This window comes from Erithacus rubecula, assembly GCF_903797595.1.
Source record: "Erithacus rubecula genome assembly, chromosome: 1".
NCBI lineage: Eukaryota > Metazoa > Chordata > Aves > Passeriformes > Muscicapidae > Erithacus > Erithacus rubecula.
The window spans coordinates 98453017-98477487 of NC_136658.1; the positions used below are offsets into that span (position 1 = coordinate 98453017).

The 24471-nt window shown below is 39.2% G+C and overlaps 2 protein-coding genes across 9 annotated transcripts in view; both read left to right on the forward strand.

The window, feature by feature from the left end:
- Nucleotides 1-24471, forward strand: part of CNKSR2 (connector enhancer of kinase suppressor of Ras 2) — a 201129-nt gene that overhangs the window by 157567 nt on the left and 19091 nt on the right. For all 8 annotated transcript variants that reach the window (XM_079320101.1, XM_079320100.1, XM_079320099.1 and 5 more), the window contains 2 exons: nt 4443-4543; nt 5685-6219. In XM_079320101.1, coding sequence (XP_079176227.1) covers nt 4443-4543; nt 5685-6219 — 636 coding nt within the window. The remainder of the gene's footprint in view (nt 1-4442; nt 4544-5684; nt 6220-24471) is intronic.
- The window catches only part of MBTPS2 (membrane bound transcription factor peptidase, site 2), a 208486-nt gene that overhangs the window by 54983 nt on the left and 129032 nt on the right, over nt 1-24471 (forward strand). The gene's annotated exons all lie outside the window — the stretch shown is intronic.

Sequence of the window (24471 nt, forward strand, 5' to 3'; positions counted from 1 at the left end):
AGGCCTCATTCTCATCATCTGGAAAGCAAATCACATATGGATATCACTGTTATTGCTTTAGAGAATTCCTTCTCTGTCAGGAGTTCTGATCAACTCTTTCAAACTCTGATCTGCAGACACTGGATTATTTCTGAAAAGACTGCAAAAATTAGCTAAAAAAGCATATATACCAGTAAGCTCCATTATGGGGTACCAAGGAATCTGGGTCCCATATCAGAAGAAACTTAAGAATCTGGAGGCTAAAAAATATTTCAAACACTGCATTTGGTGTCTGAATTCACAGAGAGCAGGAGTGTATGAAATTGGTCTTGGGAGCAAAACCATTTTTCTAAAGCTTATTGAGATAATTGGATTTACTCTAAGGACTTTAATTTTAAGGCCACTTAAATTTTGTGATTTCCAATGGTTTTACTGTATTGCAGTGTGTGCTACAGCCCTGTTGGCATTTCACTTGGAGTTGTAGGGTTACAACATTTTACATGTTTAATTTTTATGCCTAATATTTCATGAGTTTAAGAAGCAACATATATAAAATAATACATTACTTTGCTTTGAACTGTTGCAGTAGAAATTGTGTTTGCAGATAGAAAAAAGAAAGGGTCAGTCCATTTGTGTTTTGGAGATTGTTTCTTAGAATTGCCAGTGACATGGATGCACAGAAGTATCTGTGCAAGTATCCAAGTACCTGCTTTGGCAAGCAGATAGCTTTTGAATTCATGCTCTTTTTAACATATGTACCCAGCAGCAGGCACCAGGAAATTTTCATGGTCGTCATGATCCAGAGCTTATCCAGATGCCTGTCTGCCTGCTTCCCACTCAGTCAAAACCTCAGTTTTTGATCCTGTGGCTCTGAAACCTTAGTCAGAAAGATTTTGGGTTTTGGCCCAAAAAACTCATGCTATTTTTGACACCAGGCCCTCTGCATTCACACAGCACCATGCTCACTGTTCTTCAGTCATGTGCCTCACCAGACCTGGAAATTAGTTTGGAAATCTATACTTCCTAAACAGCACTACAGTAACCTGTTGGAAAGAACCTGTATACCATCTGTTGTCACTGCTTGAAGAGGCTGTGAACAAACTGATGCTCAAGAGTCTTCAAGGAAATCCTCCATTTTGGCATTCAAAGCCAAATTGCAATTTGTATTGACAGTAGGTTGGCACTAGAATTACAATGCCATGTGGGGCAGTATGTGCAAAGGTGCATGTTATGCTAATGCTGTCCAAGTGCACAATAACACACATGATACACCTTTCAAAATCCAGATGGATGTGAAGAAATATTTTTGCTGCTAAGAAATCACTGAATAATAAAATAGCAGATGATCCAGATAGACATGAGATGATGTGCATTCAGGCCTCATGCAGCTTATTATTAAAATGTCTTCCTATTGAAAATAACCAGTGAAACCCCACTGACTATGCAAATTGTATCCCAGGCACTGAGAGAGTTCTTTATTACCACTCTAACACCATTCACTCATGTTGATTTGTTCTGGACAGGTAGGTAGAACCATATCCTTTTTGTGTTGCTTAGTGTGGGAGGCAGTATCTCATTCCCCCCTTGCTGCTGTACAGTTTAATACCTCTGGTGATTTTCCTTGGCTCCCAGCACAAGGGCTGTTACAAGCTCAGTAGTGTCCCTAATTAGCAGAGGCATCAAGTTAGCAAAGTAAAACCTCTCTATCAATTCAAGCATTTCTGCTATTATAGAAACTGTGAAGCTGGAATTTTCTGTACTCAGTGACTACCAATTGTCATCTGCATATTTGATTTGACAAAAGGTCTTTTATTTCTGTGCAGTTCAGCCCTTTGCAGCAAAGCTTTATAATACCTCTGAAACAATTCAACAGTACTTGTCAAATCTGTCTCAATTAAGACTTGAATGGTTCTGAATCTAAAGTGCATAAATATATTTCAAGAGCTTCAGAGATGCACGAATCACCAAATTGTGGGTGTACTGCTGAATAAAATGTTACATTCTGTACAGAACAGTTTTATAAAAATACCTTCAATTTTTCATATGAAATACAATGCATGTTAGCAATACATCAAGGGACTTCCTTAGATGTAGAAGTTATATACTTTCCAGTCATATAAATCAGAGGGGAAAAAAATCCCTAGTTTATATAAATAGAGTATATTTATTCAGGAAATGGCAGGTCAGTGTTGGTTTATATATAATATAAAGTCTGTTAGTCATTGAGAAAACCTTCAAGATATGCCTGATGCGTAGAGCTTGTCTATCACTGAATTGGACAAATCTACAGAGAGAAATGCAGCAACTGTTTCATAGCATCATACATGTTTTATATGGGCTCTAATGAGTCAGTTGCCAAAAGCAGAGCATTTATAAAAATTCGTGGGAGCACATTTTCATACTTGTTGTCTGAAAATTGACCCCTGTTACTGCAGAAATTTTCAAGACAAGCCATAGGCTGCCAGCAGAATTCACTGTCTGAGATAAGGTGTGCAAAAGCATCATCACACAGTGTTTGCTTGTGTGTGGATTTGACAGCAAGAGCACCTTCGTATTTTTAGCCAGAATTGGAACCTGCACTGAGGCTGCTGAATTTTTGCTTTCAGAGTAAACAGTTCAGCTCTGAGTCTGGAGAAATGTCACTGAACAATGCAGTTCTGACAGGTCTCTCACCACACACTGCACCATTAGGCAATAGGAGTAAACATGCCTACATGCCAATATTTTCAAGTGTTTTAAGTGGCCAGAAACAAGTTTTCTTAAAACTAGGATTTATTTAGAAAAAGATTTTTCACTGATTTAGTCTTTCATTCGCCAGAAATTAATTATTTGCAGATGTCTAGAGACATAACTGTTAGGATTTTTTTTAATTATTATTTTGTAGTCATAAAGTCTTTATTTATGTAACTTATTTATTATACTGTTTAAAGATAATGTCTCAACTGTAAGCTTACAGAAAACAAATCTCAAAAGGATTGGAGTAAAAACAGAATTGCTATTGTGTGAAAAAATTTAATAGATAAATAAGGCTGTCCACACCAATACTAAAATCTAAATATATACCTAACTATAAAGATTCCTGTTTCAAGATGGTATCATTTAAAGGTGAGTTTATGTTTTAAATCTTAAATAAGATTAAATAAGTAGATCATATGATACAGTAATTATTGCAGATAATCATTAAAGACAAAAATTGCATGTTGTGCCAGCTTGAATTTTTAGTTTAGATCATTTGAGAAGCAGCAATCAATCTTTTTTCCTTCTCTGTTAAAGAGAGAGTAATAAATGATGAACTTTTTTGAGCACTTGAGGTGAAGTGAAAATTGCCTGTGATTGATCTGTGAGTAATCTGAGCTATAGTGCCCTGTTGTACAATGATTTACCCAAATACTGGAAGGTAATACAGTCTGAAACAGTGACAGCAGAAATGTTTGCATAACTTACAATGTGCAAAAATGTTAGGAGTTGTCTGTTTTGAACTGAGGCAGCAATTAAGTATGGTAGGCAATAGCAGTAGCAGTTAAGTTTGTAGAGGATATTAAGGTTCAGTGTCCTTTTAGTTAGATGCTGGTTTGCTTCTAGAAATATTTGTAACAGAATAAATAAAAATTCCCATGTGGTATATTCTTCTATGTGTTTTTCCCTTTGGAATAAGCTTGGCCAAGACTTGATTTCCTGAAAAAATGAAACATTGTAGCCCATTAAACTCAGCCCACAAAATCTATGTCCTTCATACTTTCCCATCCTTCTTTTTGAACTCTGTTCTTAAATGTCATTGTCATATTTTTTTTTTACCATATCACATTTATGTTCTTGCATGGATAAGAGAGCAGCAGCTGTTTTATGGAGCAGATATGTGATACTAAGTTTTTCCATCTTGCCTTCAATACAGCTGTTTATTATTAGAAACTGAATTTAAAAACATATGTAACTGGTAGAATATAATGTAGAAAAAGGGTAGAAAAGAGCACTGATTATGCATGTGTGCAATAACCCCTACCTATTTGATTTACCAGTTGGTTAAATACCTTTGTTGATGTTATTTGCAGTCAACAAGACTTGAGCAAAGCTATATTTTAATAATTCCTATTTAAAAAATATTTCAGTATTTTTCAGCCAATACAATCATGTCCAATCATAATTATGCCCAGTCATCATTATTTTTTGTGTCCGTATGAATATTTGAAAATCTGATACTTGTATTAAGATTATTCTATATGCCTGTTGCATTTATGAGGTGTGCACAAGAGTTAAATTTGTGGCTTAGGTTTAGTATACCCCATAATGTTTAGAATTTTCCCTCTTCAGGTTAAGACTACACTGACAGCATCAGCATCTGGTATGTCACTGCCAGTAATACCAAAGGAGAAATTTGCAGTAGCTTTTGTGAAAGCAAGTCTCTGGTACAAAGATGCATCGAAATGTGTTGGGAGTTTTTGACCTGATCCTTACGTACCTTGTAGATTACTGGAGCGAGAGTGACAAGGAGGAAGCAGACACTCCCTCAACCCCGAAGCAGGACAGCCCCCCGCCCCCGTACGACACCTACCCGCGGCCACCTTCGGTGAGTCACCTGCAGCTGCCCCACGACTGTGTCCCACCTCTGCCTCTCTCTGCCCAGGAGCACACACACGCACCCAGGATGGTGCTCCACCGCGTGGTTTTTGATTTAAGGCATTTGTTAAGCAGCACACATTGCAGGCTTCAGTTGCCATCATTGCTGTTTCCACTGGTTTGTAGAGAATTGTTGAAGATTTATAATCCCACTTGCTGTATGAAATAGATTAAGTTACAGAATTCTTTCTTTATGTTCTTCATTCATGATGGGCAGCTACTCATCCATGCAATCCCTCACCACCTTCTTAACTTTCTGAGAAAATGTTATTACCTCTACACAGGCTCTTCTCTAAGGCTCCAGCAGTTGTGCTGTGAAGCTTTACAGTAACAAATTACACTTGAATTTCCAGAGAAATGCCAACATAAAAATGTTCTGTCCTGTATTGCCAACAGCGATGCCAGGTGTTCTGTTATTGTAGAAAAGTAACTTTCTCTTATGGAGAAATATAAATTAGAAGAAAGGGGGATTTTGTTGGCTTTTTTTCTTTTTTATTGAAGCAGTTGTTAATATAAAACTATATTATAGACCTATAAGTGACTCTCTACTGGAAATCTTAACTTTTATCTCTGCATCAGTTTAACTAATGCATTTTACTTGGATATGGTTTTTGAAATGAACCATCGGGAAATTCAGGGGAAAGAGAGCATTCATGATGCTTAATTTGGAGGTAGTACTTTATCTTACAAAATTATATATCTTTGAATGACACCAGTGAAGCACTGCAAGCATGATTCCAAAGAAAAGCAAGATAGGATAACAACAGCCATTTGGATAACATTTTTAAGGTTTTGAATGGATCAGGTACATCTCTTCTATAGGCCTTCCATATTTTGCATTATTTTGCGAAGATTTCTGCAAATTTTCTTTGCTTATTTTATGGATTAAGTAACACAGTAAAGATACTTATTGTGAATAACATACACATATACAGACATGGGCATGCATTAAAATCAGGATCAGGACAGGTTAATTAGGTAAGTGTGCAGCTCTCTGATGAGCCGGGTGCCTGGCTGATGTAAAAGCGGCAGGTTGTTATTAGCAGCAGGTTTCGGTGCGTTGATTAAGGTGCTCGTTGTTGGCGTTGCAGATGAGCTGCACCAGCCCCTACGTGGAGCCCAAGCACAGCCGCCTGTCGTCCACGGAGACGTCGCAGTCGCAGTCGTCGCACGAGGAGTTCCGCGCGGAGGCGGCGGGCAGCGCCGCCGAGTCCCCGGTGCGCAAGACGGCGAGCCAGCGGCGCTCCTGGCAGGACCTCATCGAGACGCCGCTCACCAGCTCGGGACTGCACTACCTGCAGACGCTGCCGCTGGAGGACTCCGTGTTCTCCGAGGTGGCCGTGGTGTCCCCCGAGCACCGGCGGCAGTCGACCCTGCCCACCCAGAAGTGCCACCTGCAAGACCACTACGGCCCCTTCCCGCTGGTGGAGGGCGAGCGGATGCAGGCGCTGAACGGGAACGGGGGAAAGCCCCGGAGTTTCACTCTGCCCCGGGACAGCGGCTTCAACCACTGCTGCCAGAGCCTCTCGGTCGGGGCTGCCGACCACCACGAGGAAGCACAGCAGAAGGAGGTGGAGGAGGAGGAGGAGGAAGGCAAAGCAGCAGAAGAAAGCCAGGAAGATAAAAGTAAGTATGGGATATTTCTGTGACTTTTCAAGTGTCCTGTTTGTGTAACGTAGAGGTTGTTTTTTCCTTTTTCCTATCAAAAATCCCCAATGGTCTTTCAACATCCCCCATGTTTTACCAGGTCCCCCTTGTTGCACACCTCCTTGGTCTCCCTTGTGTGTGAGGCCTAATAACCAGAGTGCTGCATGACCTCTCACGATCACCAGACATTTCCCTGTAGCTTGGTCACCAGTCACCTTCCACTAGTAATTCTTAGATGAAATGGATTTTGCTTCCATGCTTTCTTCACGTTTGAACTTGCACGGTATCCTCCTCCACTGGCACACATGTGTTTCAGGAACACACTTGGTAAGATTTCCAGCCAGCCCCGTCTGAGCCTCTTGGTAAATCCTGGAGTGCAGAGTCAGGCTGTGATTGTGTAGGATCCAGGCAGGCAGGTCACAAGACAACCCAACATCTGTAAGAAGTTGTAAAAGAGAAGGCATTTTTCCCAGTTCCTCTCATTGTGATTTATAAAGAAAGAAACTTTAAAAGCATTTCAAACAAACAAAACTGTAGAAAACAATTGTGACCAGCGAGGCTTAAAAAAAAACCATAACGCTGAGTAACTATCAGTTACATGGCACATAAACTCCATAGAGATTAGTGCTACTTATCAAACATAATCCAAATAAGCAGGGATTAGAGAAGGTCCTTGCCCCTCCTGAACATGTAAACACGTTTTTGTGTCTGTTCCATGCTCTGTCCTTCACTGTCATTTGTGGAGCTTCTCCGCATGTGCTGCCTGGCGAGGCCGAGTCCACACCCTGGTTGCAGGGTCAGTCAGTGAAGCCTGCACTCGTGATTCCTGGTGTTACACTGCAATTAAGTTACCTGAAGTGGCAAAGAAGGCAGGATAGCCCTTGAAGCTCTGCAAGGGTCTCTGCTCTCTGTTCCTTCAAATTCAGCTTTTTCACTGCAGTAAAGTACAAAATGATTAAGAGAGAGGAAAGGGCAATGAAAGCTTTGTATGATTAACTACCTGCCTAAGTTGATTTGTTAATGTTAACACCTTGGTTGAGCATTAAAATTCATCTGGGTGTTACATAGTAGACTTGGAAGAGATCAAACGTTTTCCATTGCCCTTATGCTTTAGGCATTACCTTTGGAACATCTACAGTTTTTTATTTTCTTCTGCTGCTTTGAGAAAACATGGTTTCTTTTGCAGATATTAAATTTGATGGCATTAGAAGCTTAAAAAGGCACTATTCTCATTGTGTTCATGCATGACACTTGGCAAAAACCAATACATTTATTAGGGTAGTATTAGATTCTTACTGACTGTGAAATGAAGCTGTCTAATTAACAGGGTTGAATTTCATCAACCATGCAGAACATTTTTTCTTATTTTTAGCCTTCAGTTTTGGTTTTCAAATGCATTTTTACTGATAGCAATATATTTTTTTAAAAGTCCTTACTGAAAACAGAAAGTGTCAAAGAGACTTTCCACTGCTTTGCTGTGCTGTTTGGGCACGGCTTAGAGATACCTAAGGTTTTAGATGTTGCAAATCTCAACTTCAGTGCTTTTGTGTACCTGGTTGTACCATTTTATAGCATGCTAATTACTAGTAGAAGGCTAGTGATTGATTTAATGGACTTGGGCTCTTTTCCATCCTTCTATCCTAACTTCCAGAAAAGGAGAACAATGGTGTAATGTTTTCAAGTTGTCTCCCTGTATACACATACTTTTTTATTTGAGTGAGGAGGTTTCCTTGGTTGAGGCATTAATAGGACATTATTTTTGAGACGTTGATGACCTGCTAAACAAGTCAAGTGCTCATGATGAGTTGTTGACCTTGGCATTATAAAACCAGAAGTAAAATACTGTCTTGTCTGTTGAAAAGTTTTAGTGTTGAATTGCTTGTTGGTATGACTGCAATGTTCTGTTTGCAATGCTGACTTTTTCCAGTGCCTTTAAAAAGGCAGGAGGATTTCCTGCAAGTGGTGTTCTTAAAATCCATTTTCTGAGTTGAGAGATTTGCTTACATCTGCTAAGTCACTAACAGGATGGGTGACTTTCTGTGTGCTCTGTCTCCTTCACTTCCATTGCTCTGGGAATATGAAATATTGCAACTGGCTAGAGAAAGGAAATCCTCTCTCCTTCAGAAATGTTTTAACCTCACGATGAATGTTTCCTCATGTGGTATCAGAATCTTTTAAATATATTTATTTGTCTTACACATTTGTGATCCTGACATAGTTCTGGGCTCTTGGATGATTCTGTGTGTTCTTGTGTGCATGTGTGTGTGTTTTAAAGCTTAATCATTCCTATTGCTATTTGTGTGGGACAAGAATGCAGCTCCTTTGATGTTGTCAGATGTCATTGCCAAAAGTTTGTTTTCTCAGCTTTCTGTTTTTGCATTCTCACTTCTAGAACACCGTGAATTTAAATTAAATAGGCAAACATAGTCCTGTTTCTTCCAGCTTCTTTTGCAGAATTGTTTTCAAATAACTGCACCACAAACTAGGAGCTCCACACTTTTTTCAGATGCTGTCCCCAGCTGCTATAATTGAACATAGTTCTATAGTTTATATTAAAGCTACACTGATTTGCAACAATTAAACATCTTCTCTCAGTCAGTCACTACTTTGTCTTAAATAGATACTGAAAGGCTTTACTGACTCTGCAAATAGTTCTGTGTATGAACTCTGCTACAATGCCTAGGTATATATGGTAAATTGAAAATATGGGTTGTCCTTTTCTCTGTTTATCCATCAGAACCTAACTTTGTCGTGTGTTCAGTTGATTCTTTTTGTCCTGTTATATCACATTAGCATGGCACTGCTAATCCTCAATGGACTGTTTTATTTCCCAAATGATTTTTGTGTAAATCATTTAGATGTTCTGTATTGACACCATCTTGTAATGGTCTCTTGCTTTGTAATCAAAGAGAATCAAATTCTCTTGTGGGAAATTTGAGTTTTTCCATGTGTTTGCTCCTGACTATGCAAATGGCAAACCATGTTCAGACCATGGCACCAAACATGGCCCTTGCTGTGCTGTTCAGGGGCAGGTTGGAGGCTGTGGCAAGTGTTTGCATTTCTGTGATTCACTTGTGAAGGAAAAGTTGGGCCTTTTCAGGTTTGTTTTCTGCTAGTGGGAGGTAATAGAAGGAGACAGCAGCATGTCATGATGCCATCACCCCCCTTTCCCTCTGGCCCCACCTCTGTCTGCACTCTGTGTTTCAACAGATTTTGCCACTTAATTCAAAGAACACTTCTAGAGAGACTACTTCCACATTTTGTCCCAAGAAAGCTTGTTTCATTTTTTGCTTTATTTTTTGAAATTGTCTTTGGTGGTGGTTCCTTCATTTTCAAAGACTTTTCTGGTTTGTGCCTTACTAGGGTTTCAGCATCTAAAGTAAGTACATAACTAGCTCTCTTCAGGGTGTAGCTGGCTGTTGATCCCATCAACTTAATTGCAGAAAAACCTGCACCTTTTTTGCATCCTCCCTGAAAGTCTTTGGAGAGCAGCAGTGTCTGTGGGAGTCTCAGGTGCTGTCATGTGCCCAGGATCTGCTGGGACAGGAGCTGTGCTGCTGCCTCCATGTGCTGCAGGATTGGCTGGAGCAATACTGGCATGCTTTCCAGGCAACTCACACCTGGGACCTGCAACAGTGTGCAAGGGAGCTTTCCACTCTGCTGGCTCCATAAAATTTATTCAGGGAACATAGATAGAAAAGCTTTGATGTCTGTGTTTGAGTTTTAAAAGGTATTTGCAGCAGGAAGAAATTACTTAGATTGTCTTCACAGTGTTAAACCTCATTTCCTTCTGTGTTGTTTCTTGCCTCTTTGTTCTGCAACTTTACAGGCCTTTTTCTGAACTCCTAAGTTCTTCCTGATGTGTTTAAGGATTTTTTTGTTGCTATCACATCACTGTAATTTTGGAGTACCTTCTATACAGCATGGACAACTGTAACAAAGTTTTAGATAAGTTTTAATAAATCACTGGCTGCCATTCTGGGGCAGTTAATGGCTGGGAGCTGCTTGTTTACTGCATTGGTTTCACCCTCCAGAGTGTTTACAAGATACTACAATCTTCCTCTTGTGGCTTCTGTCACCTTTAAAAGATGTCCCAGTGCTTCTGAAGGCTGGGCAAACTCACAGGTATTCCCTGGCATTTTTCTCCATCACAAGCTCTTGTGCAGGTTTGCACATCTCCTGTCTTCCCATTCTTAGTCCCGCACAGTCTTGTGAGTGCTGCCTCAGAGGAACACAATAGCCTTGTGCTCCAGTCTCTGAAACTTGCCTTTTGAACCTAAACTACTGAAAGCACTTGTCAAAGGCCAGAGCAGGAGCTAATGTTAGCATTTTGCAGCTCAGAGAGATGTCCAGTCCCTGTGAAGGATGTAAGGACAGTTCACCTTTATATCAGGGAAGGCTAGTCACTGAAAGAGGTGTCAAATGACTGTGCTGAGGTACCAAGCCTGAGAGCTTTTCTTCTGTTTTTTCCCTATAAAAAACGAGATACAAGCAAGAGAATAAGAGAAACAGAGAACAATTTCTCTCATGTTGCAACTTCCCAGTTGCAGAAATGAAATTCAAGGTGGCAATGCTTTCACAAAATGGGGTAGAGGAGCTAAGGACTTCTATAACTAGCAACTCATGCTAGTATCATGCACTGTGCCCAAAGTGTATCCCTGGGACATCCTAGGCAACATTTACCTTCAAGAAGGAGTTAGTGTTAGTGAAAAGTATACTCTGAATAAGGTCAGGTATTTCAGATTCTAAAATACAGATCTGGAGAGGCTTCTCTCTTTTTCATGAGGGGGCTGTAATGCACTATGCAAATGGTATGTCTCAGAAGGATCAATGTTTGCTAATTAAACACTATGTTATGAAGTGGTACCCCGTGTACACTTCTGGGTTTTGCTTCTGTGCATTTTAGGTAGAGTATCTTCATTTTGGTAGGTTTTAGGCAACAGTGAAATGTGAGAGTCAGGACAAATGACACATAAAGCCTGGATTGCACACACTGGAGTTGATGAGGACGTGTGGCTGAAATTACTAATGCAGTTTGCTTTTCTGACAGCCTCTTTCCATTTTAGAGAGGACATCATTAGTGGTGTCCTGTGGTCTGACCACCTAGTTTTATCATCACTGAGAGGCAAGGCAGGAAGCATTAGGATACTGTATCTTCCCCTCTGGAATTAATGACCACGAGTGTCTTAAACAAGCAGAGCTATGAGAAACTGAGGTGATGTTTCACATTAGTGATATTCCATATGAAACTGGTGAATAGCACAAAGTGCAGCCCCTCCTGGGACACTAAGGGGGTGTTATTCTGACTGTCCTCTGTCAGTCCTGTACAATCAAGAGCATTTGCCAAGTTGGAGTTTGTTCTTTTTTTGCCTGACATCCTTGTGGACAACACAGCCCATGCATGCTCAGACACTGGAGCAGGTTAATGAAATGTCTGCTTTTCCTGAGCTTTGTTTTTGTGATCTGATTTTTCATTCTAAATTCCCATTTGAGCCTTCCCATGGCACCTGACTGGGCATTTGCACTCCTGTAGGCTGAAGACCATCAGCATTTTATGCCTTGTCTACTTGTCCCATTGCCTCCAAGGCACTGTTTTTGCTGTTAGCTCAGATTGAGCTTACCTAAAAATGCTGCCTAATTATGTTCAAAAATATGACTACCTTAGATAAACAACTGGGAGTATGTATATTTATTTCTGAGCATGTTCTTTAATTAAAATTTAAAATTTATTAAATAAAGCTTGTTCAATTCTCATATGCAAAAGCAACTCTACTGCAGTAATGAGTTTGTACTGTAAACAAAAATTATGGGATACAAAATCTCTATATCCTAATTTTAAATTTCAGTTCAAGGGGAAAAAATTGCCTGCAGTGTTTGAAAGCCGAGTATTGCATTATTTACTGAGCAGCAATTCAGAAAGCAATATGGGCTGTCAACAAAAATAAGAATAGTTTTAATTTTATGCTTGTTAGTGTTTATACATATAGATGCATTTTGCCCACAAATATCTTGTTGCCACATTTAAAATTTTATTTGATTTCCATTGCCCATGCTGCTAAAAAGGCAAAGGAGAGATGAATTCCTACTTTTCTTTTGGTTTTAATAGCTTTGGTGTCATTGCCAATAAAGGTCATCTGCTTCTGCCTGAAATATATGGATTAAATTGTCTTTTTATATGCAAAAGAAGTTCACAAGAGAATTTCTTACATGGCCATTCTTCCAAATTGCTTTTCTTGCTAAGTTTGCTCAATTCAGTTACTAAGTTGGGGACTGTCAGTGGAGCTGTGCTGCTCCCTACCAGAGACCCCTTCAGGCTGGGTGTGAAACAAGGAATTTATACATGTGAGAATATATTTCTGGTGGAGGTTTTTTATGTTCTGCATCAATTCTCTTGCCAGGTGTTGTGTAACCAGTCTATTTTATGTTTGATTTTTCCACTTCATGGTGTCAGCAAGCTCTGTCTCTGCTGCTGCCCTGAGTCTGGCTGCAGAGAGGCTCTCCTTGGGAGAAGGTCACTCAGGAATGGTAAAACACTTCACAAGCAACAGAGGGAAGACAGTCCAAGTCCTCTAGGGCTCTCTGTTTACCCCACTGCTGTTCCTTCCCAGTTTGTTAGCCTGAAAAGTTTTGTAACAATATTCAAAAAGCCTTTTTTTGTGCTCGTCGTTTCCACTCCCTCAATTCTAAATGTGCTTTCAATTCTGAAGCTATAGTCAAATTTCTGAAATGAAGATATGTAGCTTTTTTGAAATTATTTTATGGATGAAAAGGAAAATCCAGCTTTTTTTTTTTTTTCATTAACCCTTAATTTTTCCATGAAAATAGGGTTTTGCTGCCCTGAAATTTAAGTTTACATTAATTTTGATTTCAAACATGAAAAATATGCAGTTTTTAAGTCATAAATCATATAAACCTTCTCACTGAAAATTGTTTTAAAGACATTCTTAGATTTGACTGGTGGAATTTAATTGAAATTTTTCCATGACAAAGCCATTTCTCACTGGGATTTTTGCAGAACTGTAGTAGTTCTCTTTGAGATATAGCAGGGACTTGGCCTAATCTGGAGGTTTCTAAATGCCAAGGAAACAGAATTCTACAATAAAAAAATTAGCTACTTGTTGTTTGCATGACAATGTTCTTTTTGAAATGTAAAATTTTAAATTTTCAAAGCTAAAAAACCATGAAGCCCATTCTATAATCGATGGCAATTCAAGTCAGAAGATGATGACATAGAGCCAGTAGGACTAGGGGAGCAGAATGCTACAGTCTTTTCAGAATGTATTCATTACATCTCCAGGTGATGCCATCTGTTGTGTGTGGCTCAGGTTCTTTCAGGGCAATCATTTACAGCAAGGATGAGCTTGAGTCAGTAGTGTTTGAAAGGACATGGGAGGGATATAGTTTTATGAAACTACTACCATGCTGAATGTCTGGAGGGTGGCCATGTAAACACACATTCTTGTTTAATTAATGTTCATCATGGGAAGTGGGATGGATGATAAAGACTGAAGTGCTAACAATCAGCATCCTGCCAAAATTTTTTTGCTGGGCAGAAGACTCTAGAAATGCCACATTTGTTACAAAGCAGTTCAGTTTAATCTATTTTGTAAAAAGAAGTTCTTTGGAACTTTTGGACTTAAGATTAATATTTTCCTGGAGGTCTGTGCAATCAGTGTTGTAGGACAGTTTTTTGTGAGTTGTCCTAATGTGCTAGCCTGGATTTTTGGCTGCCTTTCCTTGCACTCACTAGCTGCTGCTGCTGCAGAGGGTCACAGATCTGGTGTCGAACCTGCCAGCCCTGTGCAGCTTCTTTGGATTCCTCTGGACAGCTAAAATGGCACTAAATGTTTATTTCTTGGCATCTTAATCTCCTTACTGGTTTCCTAAACCTTCCCAGTGCAGTAGGGCAGTTAAAAATCTTGGTTAAAATCTTGGTCCCTGCAAAGACCCTGGCAAAGCTGTAAGTGTGATGTGCCTGTTTTGGAGCCAGGGAGCTGGAAATGATTTGGAAGATTATCCACTGCAGCTCTGTCATCTGAATCTGGAGCTGCTGTACCTTTCAAATCCTAAACACCCCTGGTGGTGGGCATTCTTCATTCCCTCCAGACAGTGCTGTCCCTCTTTGCTGTTTTGGGAAGGAATTTTTTTTTTTTTTTTTTCTGCTAATGGGTATTGAATTGTTCCTTCTGCAATTTAAGCCCAGTATTTCCATTCCCTTATGGCACATGAAACAGACTGCTCCATTACAGCAGCCCTTCTTCCAAGCTGAAAGTTTGGTTTAGTTTCTCCTGTACTTAGTGTTTGCTAGGTCTTTAACTCCTCCTGCTGAGCTTCCCTTGGTTTTCCAGGCTGACTCCCATCCCTTCTGCCATAGCAGTGTCCAGGCTGGTGCTGCACATCTGGTTGAGACCAGGAAGGTTGCTCTGCCCTGGCTGTTTTATGCTCTACACTGTGATAAAAACCTGCTTGGCAACCACACTGTTCATCATATTTCACTTGGGGCTACTTTACTTTGGTACAGTGTCCCAGTTGGTTTTCTGCTTAATGGTTGTTTTTCTAATTGTATTGTTCTGATTTTTTTCTGGGCCACTTACCTATCCACATTAAGTAGTTCATGATAATAGAAGCCTTAGCTGAATTAAAATGTCAAATTAATTGGGCTAAAACCAACCAACAAATATATATGACATTTTGTAAAACTAACAGCCTGACTAGGTAAAAAAAAAAAAAAAAAAAAAGCCTTGCAGACTAATCTGGTTTTTGCCAGGCTGTGTCTGTTAGCACAGCATTTATCATATTGTTATATAAAACTTGACAAGGGCTTTCATCATTCCAGATCATTCCAGCTCTGAGATTGTCCTCCAGCAGTCTTGGAGATGTTTCCTCACACTTTGGTGCCTGTGGATTTTAGTAAGTTTCAGGCCATTGGTGCCATCTGGGGCTGTTTTGGATGCAGAGCAGCCTCAGGGGAGCCCCACAAAGTGCAGCCCCTCCCTTTAGCAGTGACCTCTGGGGTCTCCTCCATCTGGGCTTGGCTTTTGCTATCAGAGGACACCTTGGATTGGGAAGGTGGCTGATATTGTTCACTTCTGAGAGTTGAACTTGTAGAAGGAAAAGATGGTTCCTTGTGTCACTTCTGCATCTGAATAGCCAAGAAAGATGTTACCTGGAGATAAGTGGGGAGCTTGTTCTTTTGTCACTTGGGTCTCCATCCATCCCTCAAAAGTGTTTAATGCTCAGAGTTTATAGTAGCCATGTGTATTTAATTTCTAAGATCTTCTTTAGTTGTTCTTTTAAAAAAATGTGATAATACAATATCAACAAACAAACAAAAAGATCTCTGTAATAAGGCAATTTTGCAGTTCTCATGTTCTCATTCATTATTGATAAAATAGGTTCCTAGCTTTGTTTTTAAGACACAGTTCAAAAACAGGAAGATAAATATTTTTGTCTCCTTTTGTGCCCCAACTTTGTGAATTTTGGAATCTGTTGATGATGGTTATCAGCCCAGCATCCTTGTGCTAGTGGGAGCTATTAAATACCATGATTTTATGGACAAAGCATGAAACAAGTGCTCTTACTGTATTTACATGAAGAAAATGGCTGCATTTTAAGTAGCATTTTTGCTTTCTGGTTTCACATTTTGAGTACTGCTGGCACAAAATAATACCAACTAATTATGTCTTCTCTTCTGGATTCCAGAGGGGTAAACTTTAGGCTTTTGGAATATAAAATATCACCACTGATTTCTTTAAAAGTGTTTGAGTTGTTATCATCGTCAGAGAGTGGGGAAAGAGGCTGCCAAAAAAATTTAATTTAAACCATCTTTCAGCCAGTTTCTGAAATGTTCATTTAATCATTAGATGATTTGCAGGCCTCAAGGAGGAAGCAAAGTAAAGAAGCCTCATTTAAGAGGTTTCTCCTGATTGTAAATTCAAGGATGGACAGAGATCAGGCAGTGGCAAGGGCAGGAAGTTTACCCTCATCACTTCACCCAGCACCACTAATGAGAGTAAGAAAGCTCAGCTGGGGATCCTTGTGCTTTTAGTTCAAGATCTTTGTGCTTTTAGGTTAAAAGGAGCTCAGATTTTGAGTGAGAAGGGATGGATGGGGAGCCTCCAGGAGCAGCTCCTGGCAGGGTACCCAGGGGCTTGGTGATGCCAGAATCCCTGTTAGTGGGGTTTCCTACATGTGCAAAGGGGTCTTTATGCAGTGCATGAAAGATGGTGAATTTGAGACACAGAGAATTAGAGAGTGTTTTTCTGTAGTAAAACAATCTGGTTTAGAATTCACATAACAGTATTTCAATAGCTTCTACTCTTGGCAGTAAAGTGATATTTTTTTGCTGTACTAATGTGCACACTTGAAATCCAATCCAAAAATCATACTGAATCTATAAAAGTCTTGAAGCTGATTATTCTGAGTTCTTGTTTCTTTCCTCCCTGCTAGAATGTGTCCTGCCATTTATTTTAAACTTCTAATTTTAAAAAAAAAGTTATTCTCAAGACATTTTTTTAAAAATCAAGCTAAGTACATGTACATAATTTTACAGCAAAATATTTATATTTCTAACTTCATTGTAATGGCTTTAAAGACAACTGGAGTTGCTCGTTTCTGTTTCTTTAGAAGACAGAAGAGAGTATTTTTATTTATTTACTTCTGGCTGTATAAAGAGCTTGGGGGAAATTCCATTTAAATTTTACACTCCAAACTAAAACTACCCAAGACTAAATTTTTTTTCTTGCATTGTTCTGCTTACCTTCTCCAGTGCCCCGCTGTATGATCTAGGTATTTAATGTCCTGTTTCATAAGGTATCCTCAAAAGTTTCATGCAATCATTTTAGGACCTAGAAATACTTACTAATGAACTAGACTAATTTAGCCATACTAAACTCTTTTTATACCAAGACACTAAAAATTTAACATGATTTATGAAATGATGAGACTGTGGAATAAACATAAAATTTTAAAAAAATGTGCCCAAGAAACACAAATTCACTTTAGACATTAGTGCATTATAAATCAATAGTTTCCAAGTTCTCTGCTTTGTGTTTTAACCTTCAGTTCACAAATTGTGCCAGCAGATAAGAACATCTTATAGTGGCTATCATGAATTTACAGCATAAATAGGCTATCCTTGTATATATGCAAACTCTAAGAAGCTGAAAAAATTCATTTTATGAAAGCCTTGCACAGTCTTTAAAATACCTCTAAAATGTCTCCATAGTAAAAGAAGAGGAAAAAAAGATGTGTTAGCTTTCCTGGGAATACTTGTTTAAAGGATGGCTAAAATTTTTGGTACAATTATTTCTGTACTGTTGTTAGAAGGAAGGAAGTGTGAGTGTTTTCATAAAATTAAAAAATTATTGCCTTGAAGATTCACAGTTTGGAAATGACTTTTACAGTTAATGCAACTCAGAACTGTCAGCCACCTTCTTCTTGGCCTGTCCCGTCCCAAAAGACCAAGCTTTTCCTAAGCTTGTGTTTGCTTTGGCTAAACAAGACTGTGGGATTTATAGGACAGTATAAAAGCCAATTGAAATAAAAATTAGACTCTTCAGTTTTGAAAATCACTTGGATCTTTATGGATTTCATTATTCCTGAAATTTAGTGGGAGTTGAATGTGGAAGGATGAGGGCATGGGTGGATAGCCCTGAGCAGCCAGTGCCCCTGACACCTGTAATTTCTGCTCGGAAGAAAACAGACGTGGAGGGCCAAGTTTATATTCTGCATAGATTTGGCTTTGCTGCCAAGGCTGTGTGCATTTTTGAGAATCACTGCTCCTTGGAATGATGGGGAGTGGGAGGTTGCTGAGAGTAACCCAATGAACAAAGGAAAGCACACACCCCCAAGGTGGTGGAGGCTTAATTTACCCCTTTTCTTGAAAAAGAAAAGAAACAGTTTGTGCAGTCTGATCTCTGTAGTACTTGGGAATTGGAAACATGAGGGTAGCTGAAGGGGGAGATTGCAAAATTGAGTGGGGTGAGGTGGAAGCAGAAAGTAGAAGACTAGAAATAAGGCATAAATCTGTTATGGTGAGGATAAGCTATGGAACGAGTTTAATTAAATTGTGATTGGTTTTTGAAATGAAAATCCCATCAGCCTCTAATTCTCTGTGCCACAAATGAGGATGATGGTGTTACAAATCTTTCTCCAGTTAGGGAAACTGTTTTAAAAGTATTTTGTTTCTCCAGTGTCACATTTCTCTTACAGCATAACCTACTGTAAATGCCCCTGTGCTGCTTTAGCCTTTATTTCAAAGATTTATGCAGTTTAGCATTTTGAGCCAAGATGAGCCACATGGGTGGATTTTATGCTGGGGCCATGTTCTATGCACTGATCATGCCATTGCATTGAAATATTTCTCAGTCCAAGTTGTCTTCCAAGGAGAAGACTCTGGCATAACCTCATTATTAAGCTGAAAATCCTATAATATCAATGTCCACAATTAGTTGGGGCAAGGGTTATTTTTGGCCCCTTGGCTCTTGTCTTTTGAAAGTACTAGCTGAGACTTTTTCTTCAGATGACTTATTCAGTTTTACTGTATAGAAATTGAGTAATTGTTTTTAAAGACAAGTTCATGAGGCTGTTTCTTTATTTTGTCTTTGTGTGTTTTGCATTTCTCTAGGCTGGTGTTGCTCATCTTTAGCACTGTTATTAATGACCAAAAGGATCCAGCCAAATCTTCATCTCTGGTCCTCCTGGGTTTTGCTAACATCTGTTTCTTCCTTCCAAGGCCAGTGGTTATGGTAGTTCCAGGTTGAGCAGGGGAGATTGTTCTGTGCACTTAGGCTTCTAACTATGGATTCTGCACACTAAGTGGCAGAACTTACAGCTGCTAAGGGGCTGTTCTAAGCATCTTAGCTTAAGCTGACTGTGCCTCTTGTATTTTGTAGTTCACAAAGAAGTGTGTAAATCATGGTTACCAACATTTTTTTTATCACTAGCTGTTGTGTTACCAGATACAGAACCAGAACAAATAAATTCTTGCCTGTTTGTACCTTGTCATGTACTTTTTCGTAGAAAACATAAAAATTCTTATTTTTCCACAGAAATGTTGAATAGATATATTGTATAATATATAATGAACTTTTTGGTTATTCTGTAACTCTTTAGAATAGCCAGTTGCAGTGATGACAAGTCCTAGCATTATAGTGGAAAATTAAGGCACTTACTGGCACTAGATGCAAAACTTCTTTAAGAGGTATGTCTGCATTCTTCTGATGACAAATCCTTGCAAAATTAAAAATTCACCAAGCCTGTTATTTTTACTGTTCCATCTTTCAATCTAACATTTCCATTCTGCACAGCAGATGTGAGCTTAGCAAAAATTGTCTGAAATGTTGATTTTTCTAGTTCTGTATCAGATCTCAGACTCTGAGCTGAGTCTTAAAGTCACCCACAAGAACAAGTGATTGTACCAAAGAGAGGTGAGCCCCATATCCCAGCTAACCCAGTTTGCCTGCCTTGAACCATTCCTAAAAATACATTTCTAGGGAGAGTTAAAGCTATCTTGCTTATAACCCTTGATGGATCATTCTTCCACAAAATAGTTTCAAGGATTTTGAACTTAGGTGTACTTTGGGCTCTGTCATGTGGCAGTAAGGGGTTGCACATTTTAACTCCAGGCTAGAGAGACAAGCATCTCTTCTAGTTGGTTTTAAACCTAGCACACAAACTTTCAGATATTTCTGTTACTTGAAGAGGCAATTATCAAGCTTTTCTCTTCATTTATGTCCTTATAGTTATACAGGTTTCTGTCCCATCCCCCTTGTTTAAAGGGGAGAAGTCTTGATTAGCCCTAGACCATGCATTCCTTGCAGGAAAATCCTTTTGCATAACAATAATCCTATCAGCCCTTCTCTGTCTCACTACTTTTTGAGGTGAGATGTCATAAATAAGGCTTTTTTTTTTTTGTTTTTTTGTTTTGTTTCTGCTTTATCTACACTACTTTCTGGATTTATATGTAGGTAGAAGCCAAACCTCCCTAGTTCTCTGTTTTTGTAGAAGCTGATTTGACAATTTTAACGAGTGCAATCCGAGAAGAGAACTAAAGGGAGCTGTTTGGTATAAGATGTTTCTGCCTGATAGGGTAAAAAGAAAAAGGTTTGGTTTTGATGTTGGTGATGCATGAAAGGAGACATGTAATGCTTTTTCATGTACAAGACTGCAGAGGAGGGGAAAGTAAAAAAGATAATGTAGCTTCTGAAGAAAAGAGCAGAGGACAATAGCTGAGCAGCTTGAGAAATGTATAGAAAAGAGGTTTCTGTCACAGGATAAGAACAGAGCTCAGCTACACAATAGTGTTTTTCAGGCTGTAGAGATGATAATATTTTCTTTGTTTAGTGGTGGTATTTTTGGTGGAAAGCACTTAAACAAACCAAAGCAAGACATTGTAGCAAATTGCTGGAAGCACATCCCTGCATAAATCCATCTTGCCATCCATTTCTATGAATGGCAGCCTTGTGGTTTTTGGAAAGAGTAATTAATTAGGAGCTTGAACACATTAGGTGATATAGAATACTCACTTGATTAGTTTACTGGTTTTTCACCTCCTAAAGGGCATACAGAAGTACTGTCTTAGCAAGCTTCAGGACATAGTATCCATGCTATATCTCATCCAATCTAGCATGTTCAGGGATTTGAAGTAATTTAAAATTTGTTATTTGTTGCTATCTTTGAAGTTAAAATACAGTCAGGAACTTCTGATGTTTTCAGCATTTGACTCCTGTAACAGGAATCTTTAGTGTAATGAAATCCCTGTGCAGCCCTGATTTTCTTTTATACACTAGTGATAGCATTGTTTAGAATATGATAGGTTTTAAATACACTTTTTATTAAAAAATTGGATCCCCTCTGGAAACAGCTCTTGCACATTAAAAATATGCAAGCAATTCTTAACAAACAACATAGCAATGTTTGGCATGTCAGAAGAGTACCTTGCATAAAATCTTTCAGTGCCAGCTTTTCATATAGAGATAATTATTCTCATAAAAATAATTTAAATTTACCAGATGAAAGTACATGCCTTCACCATCCAACGGTGTAAAACATTTAATCAGTAATTCTTCATTTTATACTCTCAAATAGGTAAAAGAATTTCCTCCAGGGAAACAAGGAGGTAATTTCAGGTGATCTGTGGCTCTTTCTTGACCCAGTCAGAGAAGGGATCCCAGGAAAGGATGGCAGGTTGCTTCAGCTGTGGCAGGGGCAGCATCTCCATCCTCTGCCCTTGGGTGTAGCCTGGCAGTGGGAACAGGACGGTCTGGCTGGGTGTAACTTAGTCACACCAGGGATTTTGTCAGTGCATTGGTGTTTTTGTTGTCAGTAAGGAAAGCACCACCAGAAAAAGCAATTATGTTACTTAATGATGGGCTGTTGAGGCCTTCTCTGACCAAAGGGGCTTCTACTGGTTTAAGTTAAAAATTGGAGTAAATTTAAATTTGTTATGCTATAATTAATGCCATAGGTATCTGTCTGATTTTAAAGCCCTGAGTAAGTTAATGGAAAAACATTTCCAGAAATACACTTCTTGAAAAAGTAATTAAAAATGTAATATGGAGAGTAGTTTGTCACAATAGTAAGACCAAATTTTCCTTAAATACTCCTTATTTGTTGATAACAATGCAAAAAATTATTACATGGCTTTTTTTCAGGGTTGATGTCCAAAGCATTAGTTGGGAAACACTGCTCCCATTTTTGTGTTGTACATTAACTCTTTCATGGGGTGATAGACTGGAACTACAGTTCCTGCTTTATGATCAGGAAATAAGGACATGGCTTTTCAAGCAGTTCTCAAAATAAACAGTTCAGGAGGTTTGGTTGTTTAAATTGAGCTTTATATGCCATTATAGTCATAGCCTGGCTGATTTTAGCTTACAATAGAATCATATTGAAAGGAATCTCATCATTAGCTATGTGCCTCATGTGCTTGTCTTTGGGATGTAACATAGACTTCTCCTGGCTGAGGCTGTTCCATAGGCTTATGTAACTTAAGTCTCTGTGCAATCCAGCAATTAGAGTGCCAATATGCAGAAATTTTAATATCATTATCAGAATTCATAAACTGCCCAGTGGGATGCTAAAGTTGTGATTACATCCTACATCTTCTAAATGTATATAAAACTATGAGACGTTCAGCCAGCTGCTCTTTCTTTTTTTTCCTGAACATGGTTATTCAACTGTGTCTCACTGTTTATGTCCCAAATTAGAGGGCTTCCTTTGTCTGGGAGCAGCTCTTTGTATTACTTTGCAATGGTTGCAAAATGAACTACTCTGGAAGAATAACCTTATTTTCTGACATAACCACACTCAAACTGCACCATCTTGAAGCTGTGAACTTCCCTTTGTCCCTCCAGTAAGACCCTGATAATGAGCTGAGAGGAGAGAGTTTTGCAGATATTGGAGAGGTATCTGAACATCTTAAGAATAACCATGAGATAATATCAAATATGGAGGGACAAAATAGAGGCAGAATTAGGAATAATATAATGTAATACACTATAATAATATAGTAAGAGTTAGTAATTTGGCAATTTAGTGTGCTACATTTTAGTTCATATAGTTCTTTAGTACTGGGTAGACAGAGGGCTATTTAGCAGTAGCTGTAGTACATGAAGTGCATAGGAGAGCTGGGTTACATTTGCAGTTTAGAAATAACTGTGTTATGGGAAGGAAAAATGCCTGCTGATCAGAGCCCTGTGATTCCACTGCCTTGTCCTGGTGGCACTTTGTGCAGCACCTGCAGAGGAGCAGGCACTGGAGCTGGTTGTGGGCTGGCACCAACATCTGTTCCTCACCATGGTGCTTCCCACAGAACATCTGTGCTCTTGGTGTTCCTCAGTCAGGACATGTGGGACACTAAAGTGTACATTGTGATGTTGGAAAAGCTGAAACTTGTGATTTGCAGACAGCACACTCCTGTGTTATAATTGATTTAGTGCCCTTTACTGAAGTCTCCAGAGGAGTGCTGAATGACTCCTGCTATTGCTTCCATGCCTAACTGGCTTCCCACAGGATAATCTGTGGAGGTGCTGCTATGGAGTACAGTGTTGGGACACACCAGATGTGTCACCAAAACCCTCCTTCCTCAGGCAGTCTCACTGCCAGGCTCCCTCCCAGCTCCTTTTCATCTCTGCATGGCATCTGAGACCTCGAGGTGGTGGGAGCTTCCCACCATGGAGCAATAGACAGTTTGCAGATCTGTGTTCCTCCCTAGGACTCTGTGCCAGAGAGCCTTGAGCCATTTCTCTAGTAAGGAGGGAGATGTATCAGCCACTGAACTTCAGCAGAAACAGCCAGGTCACAGTGTGTGCCACATGGGGAAGGTTTCCTCTTCCCTGTTGTTCTTTACACTTGTTCTTGTTCAGAACCTGATCACTCTTGCAAAGTGCTTGCCTTTAGGGGAAAATGCATAGCTAGATAAGTTTTATTATTGGACTAGATAGCAGGTAAGGTCTTCCAGTCAAAGTTCTTCTCTCCTGAATACATAGACAAATGTAGGAATATGTACACAAAATAGGATAAAAACTAAGGAAAGATCTTCAAAAGGTAGATACAGGTTTACTGATGATCACTATAGATTGGAAGTCTGAAATTTTCTAAAATTTCTCTATGTATTTATAAAGTAAGTTTATTAACCTACTATTATTCAACCTGACCCTTCTTTGAAAAGAAAAGTTGTTGTAAACATAACATTTGATAACCAGGTGTCTTGTAGTCTGTTTAAGCAAAATATATAATGTGAAGATTGGTAAAAAAGTGTACTCTTAATTGGCAGGGGTAAAATCTTGTGGTTTTTATTATGAAAAAACACATCAAAGTGAAAACCCTAACTTTATACCATCTCATTAGTAACTGCTGGTGTTCCTTAAAAATTTATTTATTAATCAGTCTAAAAGAGTTGTATGACCTCCTATGCCCCTTTCCTTCCTTATATAGGACTTCTTGTGTGACAGCCATTTTGAGACCTTATTGATTCTGACTCTCAAATATTTTTCTTATAAGAAATTTCTTCCCTTTGCTTACATTTTCATTGGCTTTTGACACTTGGCTCAGAAAGGCCTGCAGAGCATCCCTTTGCTCCTGCTTGGTGGGCTGATCCCAGCCCAGGTGCATTCTGTCTCCACCACTTAGATGGGTAAAGTACCTCCTACTGCTGCAGGTTTGCTCAAATACAAGATTCCTCACACCCCACATGAACAGATCAGCTGAAGAAATAGGCAGAGATTT